The 15,088-nt window shown below is 44.8% G+C and overlaps 1 protein-coding gene across 1 annotated transcript in view; it reads left to right on the forward strand.

Moving 5' to 3' along the window:
• The window catches only part of aldh1l1 (aldehyde dehydrogenase 1 family, member L1), a 44,260-nt gene that overhangs the window by 20,003 nt on the left and 9,169 nt on the right, over positions 1-15,088 (forward strand). Inside the window, exons 8-20 of the mRNA XM_084315755.1 lie at positions 374-465; positions 1,689-1,836; positions 3,775-3,894; positions 5,095-5,222; positions 5,467-5,617; positions 6,332-6,402; positions 6,846-6,951; positions 7,063-7,150; positions 7,262-7,355; positions 7,715-7,814; positions 8,060-8,158; positions 10,229-10,394; positions 11,236-11,338. Of these exons, the coding sequence (XP_084171881.1) occupies positions 374-465; positions 1,689-1,836; positions 3,775-3,894; positions 5,095-5,222; positions 5,467-5,617; positions 6,332-6,402; positions 6,846-6,951; positions 7,063-7,150; positions 7,262-7,355; positions 7,715-7,814; positions 8,060-8,158; positions 10,229-10,394; positions 11,236-11,338 (1,466 nt within the window). The remainder of the gene's footprint in view (positions 1-373; positions 466-1,688; positions 1,837-3,774; positions 3,895-5,094; positions 5,223-5,466; positions 5,618-6,331; positions 6,403-6,845; positions 6,952-7,062; positions 7,151-7,261; positions 7,356-7,714; positions 7,815-8,059; positions 8,159-10,228; positions 10,395-11,235; positions 11,339-15,088) is intronic.

Consider the following 15,088-nt stretch of genomic DNA (forward strand, 5'->3'; position numbering starts at 1 on the left):
CAGAGAATGGAATGGAAAGTCCTTAGACTGGAGCTAAATGTAAATGTAACTCTGCAGTTTTGCCTCAGACAGTAAGCATCTGGGAGCCCATTTCAAGAGCTAATGTTGCTGTTTGACGACAAAAGCAATGCCATATTTTGCTTGGGAATTCAAAGTGTCTGACTACTGGTCATTTAGAATGAAATGCGCTTCCCGCTCTTTCAGCGCCATGGACAGCTCAGCCTGGCTCGATTCAGACTGCTTTCTCCATCTCTGTCTCTTGCTTTTTTCGCTCTCCAGGCCTGAAGTGAGCTGTCCATGGTGCTGAAAGAGTGAGAGGCACAAGGGGAATTGTTTAAGCTCTTGTCTACTAACATTGTATCTTATCTTATAGGTAGTGTGGCAGAACATCTTGACCAACGTTGCTCAGATTGAGGACTCCACAGACTTCTTCAAGTCAGGGGCGGCCTCCATGGATGTGGTCAGGTAATAAACTAAACTGGAAAGGCATCTTATCAAATGTATTTAATCTCTTTAAATACATGCCCACCGTGCACAAAATCCCCCTCTTTACAAACAATTGTTATCTTGTAGGGGTGTAACGGTACGTGTATTCGTCCCGCGACTTCACAATACGTCTCATACCACTAGGTGAAACTAGGGTTGCACATTTTACAAATGTATGCTCAATATCTTTACTTTACTTTACACTGTAACAGTCTTAACACAGAAGGGCATTCATTTAACGTTGAATATCAAGCTTGTATTGCCACATTTAGATGATGAATAAAACGTTGAAGCTTGTAAAGGCACGATGACAAGCCGACAGAACAAATTACTCTGCACTGGGCTGTTTCTCCCCTCCTCCATGAATGATATGTTTGTAACACAGCAGGGTCATTACACTAGGCTGAAAATGTTCATTGTTTTCTTGTTCGCCTAATAATGAATCCAATGGAAAGACACACACAAACACACACACACACCAACACACACACGCCAACATTCTTCCACGCTACTTTCCCTTCACAGCTGATCACAGAGGAAAAAACCCGCTAACATACTTTTGGTGATCTGGACTGGTCCTCTGAGCTCCTCTCCAGTCGAGCTGCGGTGTTTAAATCCAAAATATTGATAAATCCTCTGCCATTGTTGTGTAACATGGCATCTCTTCTCTAGTCTTTCTCTGCCTCACCTGAAGTAAAATCTACTCTAGAAGTGAAAGTGAAACTATACACCGGTGGGGGCTGGGGGCCGTAGGCAATTAATTTACTCAAGTGGATGCCAGAATGACACCGTTATCACTGACTGACTACCGCGGCAAGCCTAGGTGGAACTAAGTATAACTTAATAATAAATTATATTTAATAATAATTTAATAATAATAATTATTATAAATATATAATAATCATTGTACCAAACCGTGACTTCTGTGTACCGTTACACCCCTATTATCTTGTATGTCAATTCAGCTTGTTTCAAGACAATTATTATTGAGGGGGGGGGGGGGATGTATGTATGAACTTAAATATATTTTAATAGTCGTTTTATAATTCAGACTCTCTCTCACCCTCTGCGTTCTTTTGCACCCTTGCTTTTATTTCCTCATTCCATCTCTACACATACTCTGAACTCTCCACCCCTCCCTCTGTCCCCTCCTCCTCTCCACTGTCCTCCCTCCCTTCTGACCCCTCCCTCCCTGTGACCAGGCTGGTGGAGGAGGTGAAGCTGCGGGCCAACAGCTGCCAGCTGCAGAACGAGGACGTCTACATGAACACCACCTTCCAGGATTTCATCCAGATGTGCGTCAGAAAGCTTCGCGGCGAGGATGATGAGGAGGAGCTGGTGATCGACTACGTGAGTCACTGTCTGTCATCGTTACTGTTGTGATCATCATACACTACATGGGTAGGGCTCCTGGCTCATGGTCGGAGTTGAGCCCCGGCCAGGGTGCAGACGTAAAGTGATGCTGTTGTCCAGAACTCTGTCCTCTGGACTTGGCAGTAATAATGCCCCTGTTATGGTGACAGTGATTAGAGTTCTCAATACCGAGTTCTCAATACTAAGCCTGAGCCTGAGCCCGACCAAAACCCGGTCCACTGTGTGGCCCTTTGCTTGTGTGAACCTCTGCTCAACACAGTGAGACCTCTGCTCAGCTCAACACAGTGAGACCTCAGCTCAGCTCAACACAGTGGGACCTCAGCTCAGCTCAACACAGTGAGACCTCTGCTCTGCTCAACACAGTGAGACCTCAGCTCTGCTCAACACAGTGGGACCTCTGCTCAACACAGTGAGACCTCAGCTCAGCTCAACACAGTGAGACCTCTGCTCAACACAGTGAGACCTCTGCTCAACACAGTGAGACCTCAGCTCAGCTCAACACAGTGAGACCTCTGCTCAACACAGTGAGACCTCAGCTCAGCTCAACACAGTGGGACCTCAGCTCTGCTCAACACAGTGAGACCTCAGCTCAGCTCAACACAGTGAGACCTCAGCTCAGCTCAACACAGTGAGACCTCAGCTCAGCTCAACACAGTGAGACCTCAGCTCAGCTCAACACAGTGAGACCTCAGCTCAGCTCAACACAGTGGGACCTCTGATCAACACAGTGGGACCTCTGCTCAACATAGTGAGACCTCAGCTCAGCTCAACACAGTGGGACCTCTGCTCAACACAGTGAGACCTCAGCTCAACACAGTGGGACCTCAGCTCTGCTCAACACAGAGGGGCCTCTGCTCAACACAGTGGGACCTCAGCTCTGCTCAACACAGAGGGGCCTCTGCTCAACACAGTGGGACCTCTGCTCAACACAGTGGGACCTCAGCTCTGCTCAACACAGTGGGACCTCAGCTCTGCTCAACACAGTAGGACCTCTGTTCAGCATAGAGGGGCCTCTGCTCAACACAGTGAGACCTCTGCTCAACACAGTAGGACCTCTGTTCAGCATAGAGGGGCCTCTACTCAACACAGTGAGACCTCTGCTCTGCCCAGTGGGACCTTTGGCTGCGGCTCAAATCACAGAGAGAGAGAGCGAGTGGACAGTGCTTTCCATGGTGCTGACTGCTCTTCTCTCTCTCTCTCTCTCTCTCTCTCGCTCTGTGATTTGAGCCGCCCGCTATGTAAATTGTGCAGCCTTTTAACCCTTTCACTGCCACACGACAGCATGTTAACCCTTTCACTGCCACACTACACCTTCTGTAGTGTAAAATATGGTTTGGGGGGCTGGGGAGGGTTGAAGGTGAGAGACAAAAGGTGAATGGATGGGGGAGGGTAATGGGAGGGGGGGTTTGAACATGGCTGGGAGATTGTTTGAGAGGGGGGGGGTCATTATCCTACAGAACTCTTAACCGTGCAGTGTACAGTGGTGAGTGCCGTCCTTCGGATGAGACGTACATTTACATTTAGTCTGACTTTTTATCCAAAGCGACTTATAAGTTCTGTACAACAGGTCAGCAGGAAGGGTACAACTCTGGTAGCTAAGTAACAATTAAACATGCATTCGTTATTCATTCATTAACATTAAAAATAACCCAGGGTGGGTGTCTATTGCAAGGAGTAGGGGATTCCCGGATGTTCATGGCCAAATTCCCAATCTCTGACATCAAGACAACCTAATCACCCCTCTCCTTGTCTCCTGAGCCTGTCAGCCATTCTGTAGTGTTGTGTGCCTGGTGTCAGTCTATGACAGCCATTGAGCCCCCATCAATACGTATCATTATCCATTTAGTGCCTTGTTTGTCAGAGTTGGAAGTGTGGCATACAGATACATTATTGTATATCTTATCCTTCCCCCAGGTGGAGAAGAACGTCAACAACATGACCATCAAGATGCCGCATCAGCTCTTCATCAATGGCGAGTTTGTTGACGCTGAGGGAGGAAAGACCTACAAGACCATCAACCCCACAGACGGCACAGTAAGGAGAGGGAGAGACAGGGTTTACAGGTCATGAAATGTCTATGTTTAGAGAGCTCTATTCCACACAGGAAATACGATAGATTATCTGACTAATTCCTGGGATATTTTACAAATTACTTTTCCTTTACAGGAAATTAAATCTTCATTGTAGTGCATCTTTCAGCTTTGTCAACACACAAAACGCAATTGTTGTTTTTTACGCAGTTTTCCATATACAGTACCAGTAATATGTACATTTGAGGTCGTGTGAATTTATGGAAAAGTCGAGGAATGTTACATTTGTAGGAAGCCTAATTACACTATAATTACACACAGTGTAATTAGGAATGACCCACATTCATGTAGGCAATTCACAAGGGGGCTCAGAGCGCAGTGTCCCTGGAGCAGGTTGGGTTTTGTCATCTGGCTCAGTTATGCTTTGACAGGGATGGACACACTGGCTGCTGCAGGCATGGGACCTGTGACCCCGGATAAATGGACTGCATTTATATGACTCTTTTATCCAAATCGCTTTACAACTAATGCCTCACATTCACCCACTCACTCATACATTCACACACTAACGACAGGCTGCTGGGAGGAGCCAGAGCTGGAATCAAACTAGCAACCTTCCGATTACCAGACAACTGCTCTACCTCCTGAGCCACTGTCGCCCCCGGATAACCTCTCTCACCACCTGGCCAACCTGCAGCACATTAACACGCTTGTCAAAACCACAGATCGAACCATGGACCATTATCATCAGTCTAAAGCTTTCTCAGCGGAGCTATTTTAGCATCAAGTTGCCCCTCCTCTGATGTATTGAGTATAGGGGTGTAACGATGCATTGATTAATCGAAATGCATAGATTCTAATGTGTTCGATTTGATTATGTTAGAATCGATTATAATCGGGAAAAAAAAATATATATTTTTATGTTTTTTTTGTGTGTGTATTGTTTTTATTGACCTATAGTCCATTCATGCTGAGTGAATCAGTTCCCCCAGCCACATTTGTGTATTCAAAATTTTTTGGGGAATTAACTGATAGAAAATTAATCGAAAATGTATAGAAAATGTATCGAATCGAATCGTGGTCAAATGAAGAGATTTCATGATGCATTGAATCGTTGCCTGAAGAATCGTAATCGAATCGAATCGTTGTGAGGTCGAATCGTTACACCCCTAATTGAGTACATCTTCCTCTCTTTTCTTTCCAGGCCATCTGTGACGTGTCTCTGGCTCAGGTCAGTGATGTGGACAAGGCTGTGGCAGCAGCCAAGGAGGCCTTCGAAGAGGGGGAGTGGGGCAGGATGAACCCCAGGGACAGAGGCAGACTCATCTACAAGTCAGTCGACTAAATGACACTCGGTTGTAAATAAAATCCGAATGGTATAAAGGGCTTATGGTGGTTCTCGATGCCATAAGCCGGAGACAAGAGTAATGACAAGAGCAGCTTGTGAATAAATAAAATAGTTACCAGAATGCAAAGGTGAATGTAAAAAATTAAGTTCTGTCTCTTAGCAATAGGTATAACAACTATGTCAAGTGTTTATGACCACTGCCTGACCTCCCTCCTTTTTTTTTAACAGGCTAGCTGACCTGATGGAGGCACACCAGGAGGAGCTAGCCACCATCGAAGCCATAGATTCCGGGGCCGTCTACACCCTGGCCCTCAAGACCCACGTTGGCATGTCCATCCAGACCTTCCGCTACTTCGCCGGCTGGTGCGACAAGATCCAGGTGAGAGAGCAGAGTGGTTCAAGTCATGTCTGGCACATGTCTTGTACATCTATGTCGCCTTTCATGCCAAAAAGTTGACAAAAATGACAAAGAAAAGTTCTCACGGTCTCTCGTGAACAATTCCAATTCAATCCAATTAAATGTGATAATCAGTTTTGTTATGCCTCCACGCAGCCGTGGCCAGGGGCATTATGCTTTCCAGTTGTCCATCCATCTGTACTCATGTGTTTGTGACACAATATCTTAGGAACACCTTGAGGGAAGTTAACCATGTCCAAATAGCTTAAGCCCTACCCCTACACTTAAGTCCCGTCCCCTTGTGTATCTCGTACTGTGTTTGTCGTACTGAGTCACTGGTGGTAACATTGTCAGCCATTCAGCAGGGACATCTGCTTACATTGGCCTATGTTTGCCTCGCCCCCTACTCTTAAGCCCCCACTGGCTACTGGTTGACTGAGGCATACAAGGTGGTATTTCTAGTTTATAATTCCATTCATATAGAGAGGTCCCATTAGTTCTCAGTAATGGAGTGAGGGATTACACCATCCTCCTGACATAAAGTTCTGCTCAATCCTGTTTCATTCAGAACCACAGAAGTAAAACACTCTGAATGCCTGCTTGATGCACCTCCTATCTAATGTAGGAGGATGAAGCCATGTCATCATAAGCTGTACCATACTGTACTGAAATGCACACTCTTGTCTTACTTTACAGGGCTGCACTATCCCCATCAACCAGGCCAGGCCCAATCGGAACCTCACCTTCACCAAGAAGGAACCAATAGGGTGAGAGAATGGTGGATAAATGGATGCACAATATATGTCTCATACAACACGGACGGTTGGCACTGAATGTGTTCAGATTCCAAAACATTTATTTGAACAAATCCAAAGATTCTACAGGAATGTGTGGTGCAAAGACATAACTAAGTTCCACCGTACGACAGACACATGGTACAGAGACCTCACGCACAGGGACAGCACCACAGATCCAGACTGTAAAGCATACAGTATACACATCACTCTCCATACTGTATACTGTACACTCAGCACTATTTATGTCAGTGTGGCAGCATGACACACACAGTATGGTTGCAGGCTGTAGAGGGGAGTGAAGTGAGTGTGTTTAGATAAGTGAGATCAGTTGATTTTTGAAGAAAAGAGGGTGGATTTTGAGTCAATTATAGAGCATATTTGCGCCATTGTGATTCCCTGCTTCCCTGTATCAGAGTGTGTGCCATTGTGATCCCCTGGAACTACCCCCTGATGATGCTGGCCTGGAAGACTGCCGCCTGTCTGGCAGCAGGGAACACAGTCGTACTCAAACCAGCCCAGGTTGGGAAGGAATCACACCTGTCTTCACTCCATACATTCATGGAAATGTGTGTTAAAATGCAGAGACTCTGTGACCTTACAGAGGAGTCAGTTTGAGTTTGTGGTTTTCAGGTCACACCGCTGACCGCTGTGAAATTTGCTGAGTTAGCGGCAAGGGCAGGATTCCCCAAGGGAGTCATCAACATCCTCCCAGGATCAGGTAGGAACACACACTACGTACATTTGGTTTTGATGGACAGTCAATAATAGGATTCATGGTTAAAAAATTCCACTTTAATCTGACCACTCTTTCTGTTCTTCTTTCTGTAAGGAGCCCTGGTGGGTCAGCGTATGTCCGACCACCCTGATGTGCGTAAGCTGGGCTTCACCGGATCTACTGAGATTGGCAAACACATCATGAAGAGGTCAGGGGTCAAGTCTATTTATGTCTATACTATAGTATATACAGTACTGTGTGTCTTTCTATACGTCAATGCAAATATGACACTACAGAAAACAATTTGCTTCAGTCATTCCCCTACCCCATTAGGGTCTATAGTATATTTGTTGTATGATGTTTTTTTGGTAATGCCTTTATTATACTATTTTACTGTTGTAATATTTATTGTGTGTGTGTGTGTGTGTGTGTGTGTGTGTGTGTGTGTGTGTGTGTGTGTGTGTGTGTGTGTGTGTGTGTGTGTGTGTGTGTGTGTGTGTGTGTGTGTGTGTGTGTGTGTGTGTGTGTGTGTGTGTGTGTGTGTGTGTGTGTGTGTGTCCTCTACAGCTGTGCAGTCAGTAATGTTAAGAAGGTATCTCTGGAACTAGGGGGGAAATCTCCCCTCATCATCTTTAGTGACTGTGACATGGACAAGGCTGTGCGCATGGTTAGTTCAATTAATACTTTTTTCACATAAGAACACCTATATACAGTTCTATCAACATTTACAATTGTGTGTGTGTGTGTGTGTGTGTGTGTGTGTGTGTGTGTGTGTGTGTGTGTGTGTGTGTGTGTGTGTGTGTGTGTGTGTGTGTGTGTGTGTGTGTGTGTGTGTGTGTGTGTGTGTGTGTGTGTGTGTGTGTGTGTGTGTGTGTGTGTGTGTGTGCGTGCATGCACATGCTTGTGTTTCAGGGCATGAGCGCAGTGTTCTTCAACAAGGGCGAGAACTGCATTGCAGCTGGCAGACTGTTTGTGGAAGACTCCATTCACGACCAGTATGTGACGAGAGTGGTATGTGTTGTTTTAAACTCACAGGATCTCTTACACTCTCAGAACATTTTAGAACCTACATAACTAAACTTTGTTTAGATTGCAGTAGACCTTTTCAGAATAACTCCATTGCTAGGGAAACACCTTGGGCCTAAGTGTATTGGATTAGTAAACACTGCAACAGGAAATAAACTTGGGTCCATTTAGAATGTTTATGAATAGGTATATATATTTACCCAGGGCCCTCATTTATCAATAATGCGTAGAAAGTGTTCTATTTTCGTTCCTACGCACGGAATTTAGAATGTCTCTATGCACAGAAAAATTGGTATTTATTAGGGATGCTCGATATTGGCTTTTTTACCGATACCGATATTCCGATATTGTCCAACTCTTAATTTCCGATACGGATATCAACCGATATCGATATATGCAGGGTTCCCCCCCCCCCCCCAAAAAAACGGAATAATTTCAGGTAACTAATAACTTCACTGGATATATATATAACAAATATTGTTATTGTTTTTTTTTTTTTTTACCGATACCGATATTTTCCGATATCACATTTTACTGCCGATATCGGCCGATAATATCGGACATCCCTAGTATTTATTAACCGTGCGTGCACAGGTCATACGCACACTCCGTGTTGATAAATACCATTGTTCTTACCGTCTATGCTTGTGCATGATTATCTATATATGGTAATGAAACACCCCCATGGGATGTGAAATAATGGACTAAGCCGAGCGAACTATGAGAAACTTCACAGAGCGAGATTGATCACGGAGGTCTAGCTGAGGATGAGGGAGCGTGTAGACTATCTTCGGTGCCAAGGATGTTGACTGACCCAGTCCTCCTGCTACAGAACCAGCACATTGACAGAAATAAATGACAAGCTGACCCGACATTAAGCACTGTAATGACTTAAATGAACGAGTTGCTGAAGCACACTGTATGTGCAATCCAATGGAGAATACAAACTCGTAACTACTATTTTTCGCATTTTCTTTCATTGAGGTTTTTTCAAGTTAGATTAAGACCTTGCAAGGGTAGACTTGGGGACGGGTAAAGGGTAAAACTGCTGTCTGATCCTCTTGACTGAATTGCTGCTTTGAGCAGGTCAACTCTGCGCTCCACAATGCCTATTGTGCGCGCCTGAGCCCGTGGTTTTGGTCAGAGTCATTATGGCTTTAGTGGATAATCCCGATCTGCATTTAAATGATGTTTTAATTACAGATACCCCACTAATAACATTACAATTGAATTAAATACAATTAGGCCTGAATGAGACTCCGGCCACCGGCAACGACATTATCAGCCAAAATGCGCATCGCAGATTATCTGTACATTGGCCGGGTGGAATCCCGTTCACATAACTGGATTTGTTTATTGATGGCGCTTTGAAAGCTACACGGGTACAGTCTATTGCTCCAATGATGTTGGGTAACCTGGCGTAAAATCCTCTCTTGGCCTCGGCCTGCTGTTATTATTGATATATGGATATTGTATGTAGTTGGAGGTTGGGGAAATTACGACATTTTACACTGCGTTTTGTTCCACGCTCCAATTTGGGTCCCAAATTGCGGTACAAATCAAGGAGAATGTGTCTCGGGTAGCTGTATGTTCTCTCTCTGCAAATAGACTGCCCTATATCTCTGTAAACATCTGAGCACACACCGCGAGAAGTATTCCTATAATAACGCTATGAACCAGGCTGAATTCATTCGGAAATACCTATTCCAAATGCTATTTATAGGGTTTGACAATAATTACACTAATGTCGCTATTTTACAATTAACTATAATGAATTACGGGTCATACAGAACACGTCAGTGTTGAAACGAATGCATGAAAGTCCGTCTCATGGTGCAGTTATTATTCTACCGCTGGGTGCCATGTACGCACGGTCTGAGCTGTGCGTAGATATATGCACAATCTCAAGCACACGTTCAAATTGATAAGTCCCACACTTTGCTTAGAAATTATCGTACGCATGGTTTACGCACATATCTGTGCATACGCACCATTGATAAATGAGGGCCCTGGTGTTCTCTGCCATGTCATCATTGACATGTATTTCCTCCTCAGGTTGAGGAGATCAAGAAGATGAAGGTCGGCGACCCCCTCGACCGCTCCACGGACCACGGCCCCCAAAACCACAAGGCCCATCTGGACAAGCTGGTGGAGTATTGCCAGACAGGCGCCAAGGAGGGGGCCACCCTGGTGTGTGGTGGCAAACAGGTGAACCGCCCAGGTGAGGCAGATAGATTTCATATTCATATCCGTTTATTTAACCAGGCAGGTTGAGGAAGAAGGTAGTCTTATGTACAGCAACAGCCTTGAGGAGTAGTTCAGGGGGAGGGGGGTTGCACACACATGCAGACTCACACTTGTGTACAACCACAGTCTTGTACTGTTGGCCACTGGAGCAGTTGGGGGTTACATGCCTTGCTCAAGGGAATCTTAAATGTGTCCCAGCTGTGCCATGGATTTGAAATCGGCTGCCTTTTCTTCTCAAGGCAACTCCTTTAACCTATTGGCTACCAAGGGCGGCTAAGTGGCGCATTGGACAAGGCGCTCGCCACTAACACAGGAGATGCTGGGCTCAGCTCTCGGCGTTGCTACCAGCTTGGTTGGTCGTTCATACTAACACAATTGGCAATGTTAGGGGTAGGAAAGCTGGTGGGTGGGGATTGGACGTTGTGGACAGCAACTCCTACAGGTCGCTTGGTGCGCCTGTACAGCAGAATCAGGAAGTAACCCCCCGTTACTCCTCGCCACTGAGAGATCGCGCTGTACAGGTGAAAAGATGCGACAGCTGCCTCCTCGTGTACCGGAGGGGACACGTGATGCAAGGCTTGGTCCTCACTGCAGCTGACCAGTGGGAGGCATTAGTCTAGCAACGTTCGAGACAGGGGAGGGAGAATTGAAGGGAGAATTGGCGAGGCGAAATTGGGATGGGAGAAAAATAGAAAATGGGGAGAAAAAGTGGATACAAAAAGAAACCTATTGGCTACCCCATCCGCATTAATATGAACCGATTACATTTATTATTTGGTGACTGACTCTCCACTGTGTTTTGATTGTATCTCCAGGTTTCTTCTTTGAGCCTACATTGTTCATTGATGTTCAGGACCACATGTACATCGCCAAGGAGGAGTCCTTTGGGCCCGTCATGATCATCTCAACGTTCAATGGGTGAGTGGACCAGTTAATGAGCTCAAGACTGTAGGCAAATATTTTTCCCACTATAGCCTTGTTAAAGGTTTTTTCTCATTATATCCTTGTTAAAGGTGTTTTACCACTATAGCCTTGTTAAAGGTTTTTTCTCATAGCCTTGTTAAAGGTGTTTTACCACTATAGCCCTGATAAAGGTGTTTTACCACTATAGCCCTGATAAAGGTGTTTTCTCACTATAGCCCTGATAAAGGTGTTTTCTCACTATAGCCTTGATAAAGGTGTTTTCTCACTATAGCCTTGTTAAAGGTGTTTTCTCACTATAGCCTTGATAAAGGTGTTTTCTCACTATAGCCTTGTTAAAGGTGTTTTCTCACTATAGCCTTGTTAAAGGTGTTTTCTCACTATAGCCTTGTTAAAGGTGTTTTCTCACTATAGCCCTGTTAAAGGTGTTTTCTCACTATAGCCTTGTTAAAGGTGTTTTCTTACTATAGCCTTGTTAAAGGTGTTTTCTCACTATAGCCTTGTTAAAGGTGTTTTCTCACTATAGCCTTGTTTAAGGTGTTTTCTCACTATAGCCTTGTTAAAGGTGTTTTCTCACTATAGCCTTGTTAAAGGTGTTTTCTCACTATAGCCTTGTTAAAGGTGTTTTCTCACTATAGCCTTGTTAAAGGTGTTTTCTCACTATAGCCTTGTTAAAGGTGTTTTCTCACTATAGCCTTGTTAAAGGTGTTTTCTCACTATAGTCTTGTTAAAGGTGTTTTACCACTATAGCCTTGTTAAAGGTGTTTTACCACTATAGCCTTGTTAAAGGTGTTTTCTCACTATAGCCTTGTTAAAGGTGTTTTCTCTCTATAGCCGTGTTAAAGGTGTTTTCTCACTATAGCCTTGTGTTTTCTCACTATAGCCTTGTTAGGGCTTGTGTCCATAGCGGAAGTTTTTTTCAAGGCGGACCGCTTTGAAAAAAAAGGGAAAAAAAGCTCAGAGCGTTTTTTCCTGGGTCTCGCGACTCCGCCCCTTCCTCGATGTTGATTACCTTGATGAGCGCGCTCCTTTCCAAAAGTTTAACTAGTTTCAACTTTATGCGCTGGGAACGCTCCGCCCAAAGACGCTGCCGCCGAGAGCTCATAAACGCGAGGCGTGGCGCTGGGAAGAGGAGCGCGCCTGTCGCGCCTGTAGCATAGAAATGAATGACAGGAAGGAGCTGACAACTCATAAAACGTCCGCTATGGACACAAGCCCTTAAAGGTGTTTTCTCACTATAGCCGTGTTAAAGGTGTTTTCTTACTATAGCCTTGTTAAAGGTGTTTTCTCACTATAGCCTTGTTAAAGGTGTTTTCTCACTATAGCCCTGTTAAAGGTGTTTTCTCACTATAGCCTTGTTAAAGGTGTTTTCTTACTATAGCCTTGTTAAAGGTGTTTTCTCACTATAGCCTTGTTAAAGGTGTTTTCTCACTATATCCTTGTTAAAGGTGTTCTCTCTATAGCCGTTTTAAAGGTGTTTTCTCACTAGGGCTGACCTTCGAATATTTTTTTGGCATTCGAAGCCTCTGGGCCGAGATTCGATTTTAATTCGAAGCTTCGAGATACAAATTTAATAAAATAAAGAATTATACATTTGTATTTATTTATTATGTTGTGGGACTTGTACAGCACTTTGTTCAACTTCGTTGTTTTTAAATGTGCTCTATAAATAAAGTGGATTGGATTAATAAAATTAATGAGTCGGGAGCTGCACTGCCTGGGCGGCTGCTCTCTGTTACACAGCCAACAACATTACATTACATAATTATGTTGCAACCTTCGTCTATAAAGCAAACTATTATATAAATATTTATATGTAGTTAATAGAGACAAAGGCAGAATTCGACCTCTCTCTACGGAGCACAAATTGCGCTGATCTATTGTTGTCGCTCTTCTGGGGGTTGAGGGTTTGTTTGTGTATGTGTAGGGAAGGGGTGGGGGTAACAAGAGATGAGTGGGGGAGGGGGAGAGGGGACTGAGGTAGTGTTGACTCCTCTTACAAATATTTGGAAAAACGCCTAAACATACCTGTAACTGAGGGGTACAATTCCCTGACTGTATTGTTAGATATGATACTTACTACCACTACCTCTTGTACTTTAGACTCTGGCCACCCAGTACTAGGTATAAATAATTATGATAAACACTCCCACCTGATGAAACGGATCCAACACAAATGTACCAAGTCGAAAGTCTGCGTTTAATAATAATACATAGCAAAAGGTATGTACAACGATCACTTAATTACATTTATGATTTGAAATAGTATGCACTTTTATGGCAAATGAGTATTCGTAGGTAGATCAATATCGAATGTCCAATCTCTGATTGCGCAGGAAGCAAATATACAACCTGGAATATTTAGGGAACAATAGCAATGATACTTGAATGATTATATAGCTGGATACACTAGGGGAAGGTTCCGACTGCTTGTAGGACAGCTGGAGGGGGGGGGGGTAGAGTCTGGCTGTATCCCGTCTGGCCGAGGGTATCCTGGGAGAGCCCACAGTCGTGCGACCCGGTGCCCAGCGATCCTCGATCCACAGATGAAAGCAGTTGGACTCTCTGTGGCCGGCGTCCTCCGGTCCACGATGGAGAGACGTGAGGCGACCTCGTCGTGTAGAGCGTCTTCTCACCTGTCGTCCTCTCCGGGGGGGGTATTTCCAACACACCGCAGTGTTGGCCTTTATCCATAGAATAATCAAAGTACTCAAAGCATAATCCAAGCCGGGGAAGGCTAGCCGTCGTCGGTAGAATAATCCAATATACAGGTCCACTCGCTCTTTGGCCTGGAGCTCCTCGGGTGCAGCTTCACGTGGGGTCAACCACCCTGGATAAGCGTCCAGCTGATGCCCGAAACGATGGGGGTGCTGATTACTATAGAACTCTTACCGCACGAGGCACTACATATGAATAGACTATTATTAGCTTAATAGAATACGTCCAACTCGACGATATAGTGCCAAATATGACTATTCAAATATTAATATACACGATGTCTCAATGCCGATACTGGGCCGAATTGGCCTTACTGCCCACACGTGGTTCGCGGGGAGGCTTTTGCGTCTGTCACTCTGTTGGAGGGTAAGGAACTGGACTAAAAGAAAGCTCTACTTTAATAGCGCAGTATATATACGCACTATGAACAAATAGTACCATTAGTGGTGCGGTAGACATATTCCTACGCGGAACTAGGACTTGTCCATACATGTTGAGCGGTACGATTGAACCTGGTCTGAGGGGTATGGCGACCTGGCACCAAGGTCTCGTCCAATGGTAGAATGGAGACTATTATGGGATGTTCAGTAGACTAGAAGGGATATTCAATGCATATTGTACAAGGAATATACACGGGATATCAGGGATATACAAATACAATTAAATATATATATATAAATAGATATATATATTCGGTTTAATCTGATCCTTCAGAACAGCCGCCCCCTAATTGGTCCCAACCCAATTAGTTAAGCAGAGACAGATTAACCGCACTGTCTACCACTCAAGGGTTCGCTGTAAGGGTCAGTCAACTCACAAAGTCATAGGGTCATGGTCATCATCGATTGTGTCTGGGAGTCGGGGCAGTTCTATGAGCCTCGCCACAGGACGGGTGTAAATGCGCCCCTGGACGAGTACTTCAGCTGCTCGGACCTTGCCATCGGCACCGGTGATCACTTTGCTTACGCGGCCAGCCGGCCACATAGCTCTGGGTAGTGACTGGTCAATAATCATGACGACTGTTCCTTC

This window comes from Notolepis coatsorum (genome assembly GCF_963971535.1).
Source record: "Notolepis coatsorum genome assembly, chromosome: 6".
Taxonomy (NCBI): Eukaryota; Metazoa; Chordata; class Actinopteri; order Aulopiformes; family Paralepididae; genus Notolepis; species Notolepis coatsorum.